Source organism: Wasmannia auropunctata, unplaced genomic scaffold (genome assembly GCF_000956235.1).
Source record: "Wasmannia auropunctata unplaced genomic scaffold, wasmannia.A_1.0 LD287675.1, whole genome shotgun sequence".
In the NCBI taxonomy this organism is placed as follows: domain Eukaryota; kingdom Metazoa; phylum Arthropoda; class Insecta; order Hymenoptera; family Formicidae; genus Wasmannia; species Wasmannia auropunctata.
The window spans coordinates 1-2,600 of record NW_012075215.1 but is presented as its reverse complement, the minus strand read 5'-3'; the positions used below and the strand labels follow the sequence as shown (position 1 = coordinate 2,600).

At 29.5% G+C, this 2,600-nt stretch overlaps 1 protein-coding gene across 1 annotated transcript; it reads right to left on the bottom strand.

The window, feature by feature from the left end:
* Positions 1-442: 442 nt before the first annotated feature.
* On the bottom strand, positions 443-1,970 carry LOC105461458. Its single transcript, XM_011707953.1, has 5 exons — positions 1,940-1,970; positions 1,596-1,847; positions 912-1,078; positions 731-805; positions 443-611 (listed from the first exon to the last, which is right to left on the bottom strand). The coding sequence occupies exons 2-5, from the start codon at positions 1,840-1,842 to the stop codon at positions 474-476; spliced, it is 627 nt and encodes a 208-aa protein (XP_011706255.1). The 5' UTR covers positions 1,843-1,847; positions 1,940-1,970; the 3' UTR covers positions 443-473.
* Positions 1,971-2,600: the final 630 nt, after the last annotated feature.

The window sequence follows — 2,600 nt, the reverse complement described above, 5'->3', positions numbered from 1 at the left end:
ACCAAGGTGTTATTTTTCGGAAAAATTTCTTTACAGACTTGGAAGGAGGAGAATTTATAGATGCATAATAGCATCGAAAGATATTAAATTGTTTGCCAATTTAATTATAAGTTACAAGTTTCCGACTTCACGCAAAGAGTTGTGTTTCAAGGCTGAGAAACCAAGCGACGCGCAGATATCGAGTGTGGTGGATATTGTAACAATAAGAATTTTAATACACCAACATCCATGTCGGCTCTTATAGGCTATTTTCATATATGAATTTAAGAAATAAAACTTTGACTCCTATTTTAACCATTATTAAAATTACTCGACCAGGACAAGAATTGTTACAGTTATTTATGTATATAATTCTAATTTCCATTGATTTCTAATCATTCCATGTGTAACAGAAATTTAATTTGTCAATATTGAGAAAAAAAATATTCAACAAGAATATACCTTCGTTGACAGATCGTAATCTGCGCAGTCTTTCATTGTCTCTTCGTAATCTCTTGTTTTCTTCTTGTAATACAGTGACTGTATCTACTAAGTTGCGACTTTGATTGTTTATGAACTGGAGATTTTTCATTTTCTCTATCATATTCGTTATCACTGTCCACATATTTACTCTACAATAGTATGAAGTTATGTCCCAAAATTTTGTTATATTTTGAATAAAAAATCTGAAGAACATTAAATAGATATACATATATATATATATATATGTATATAGATTTAAGAAAATAACCTGTGACGATTTCTGCTTGTGTTTATACTGTTTTAAAAGTTCTGTCCCCTTTTTCACGTTTAGAGTACATTTAATCTATAAATAAAAAACATTAATTATTTAATAGCAAATTAATTTTTAGCGTACAATATTTAAAATCATTATTCATACTTAATTATGTAAAATAGTATATGTCATATACCTTTTGTTTTGATGCCGCACCCTTTTTTGTTCCTTTTACTTCCGATTCGTCTGCACTATCATAATCTTCTGTTTGCTTTTTTGTGAACTGTTTCCTATCATGTTTATCAAGTTCAGTAATACCATACTTTTCCAAATTGTCTCTGATTTCACGCATTTTGACCCATTCTAAAATTTTATGTAAACTTATTCAAATTAAAAATAATTGTAATTGTTTGGCAATTAAAATTCTTTTGCAGATAAAACTATAAATTCTAGATAAGAATTTGGTTTGCTTTAATGGAAAATTAATGAAAAATTGTACTATAGACACCGATCAGAATATACTAAAATTAGGAATTTTTTTTATAAACATTTAATAAAATAAAAAAAATTATGCATGTCTACAATTATAATTATAATAATTTTGCTGTGGGTGATTTTAGTATTAGTTAATTCTAATGACTATGAAGTACTTTAAAATTTTCATCACTTCGTATTTTGTTATAAACAACTGTATAGGAGCAATTACACAAAACTCCACTCAAATACATAATCTGTTTTGCACATTAAAAAACCGATATTGTCTTATTACCACACCAAAGTACTATAATATTTCCACAGGCCTTAATTGAGTCTTTGTAGAAGTATACAAGATCAAAATATATAACTCTTAATTCATTGTTCAATATCATTGATTATATACCTCCATATGCTCGTAATTTTGTTGCAACTACCTCCCACTGACAATTGGCTAATTTTTTTTTCATAGCTGTTATTGCTGGGCTTATATCACAGTCTTTTGGCCATCGAACTTTCACTATTGTCTCGCATTTAATTATGTCATCTAATTCAGTAATTGTAAATTCATCTTCCAGCCATTCCAAATATCCAATAGCTATACTGTTTTCTTCATTTGGAAACTCGCACACCATATATTTTTGGTCATCCATATTGTCTGTAATATAAACTCTGTATATGTAAAAGTAAAATACAGAGGTCAATATTACCTACGAGTACTGACAGCATTTATATTGAAACCAAACATACATTTGACACAGACGCAGCTGCAGGTTGCAGCTAATATTGAAATACTTGAGGTAATTGTTTCAAACTCAAATGAGGTTAGCTTAATTATTCTGGGATGTCTACGATGGTTGCATTTATTAAATCAGTATAATTGCTATCTCGAATGTATGATTGTGAGGAAAGAAATTGAAAAGGTCGTGTAAAGATTGCAGTTTTAATTAAATTATCCACAAACGCTCAGAAAATAACCTAGCTGTAGTTCTACACATATTTATATCGTCCTAAAATACATATAATAAATTACATCAAGGATTTATTACTTACCTAATGCAAAGTTGATGTTCGTCGAAAACAAATGTTAGTCGATATACTATCACTAGATCCTACAAAAAGCGAATTTGCTGTTCAAATGAAACTAGCACGTATGTACCCAGATAACCAAGCGTGATTCGTCATATCGAGCAAACTAATGCATTGCTTGAGTTGTTGCATATTTGCCATACATTTGTTGACATTGAAAAACATTACATTACGAATACAGCAACATAACTGCTTATACGTGTGATCAGTTGATGAAATTTCAAGAGCAAACGATGAGCAATAGTGGTACATTATGTTGTCGGCAACATGACAGCAACATGTTTGCAATAAAAAAATTACAAGTTTTACCTTGAGCATGATA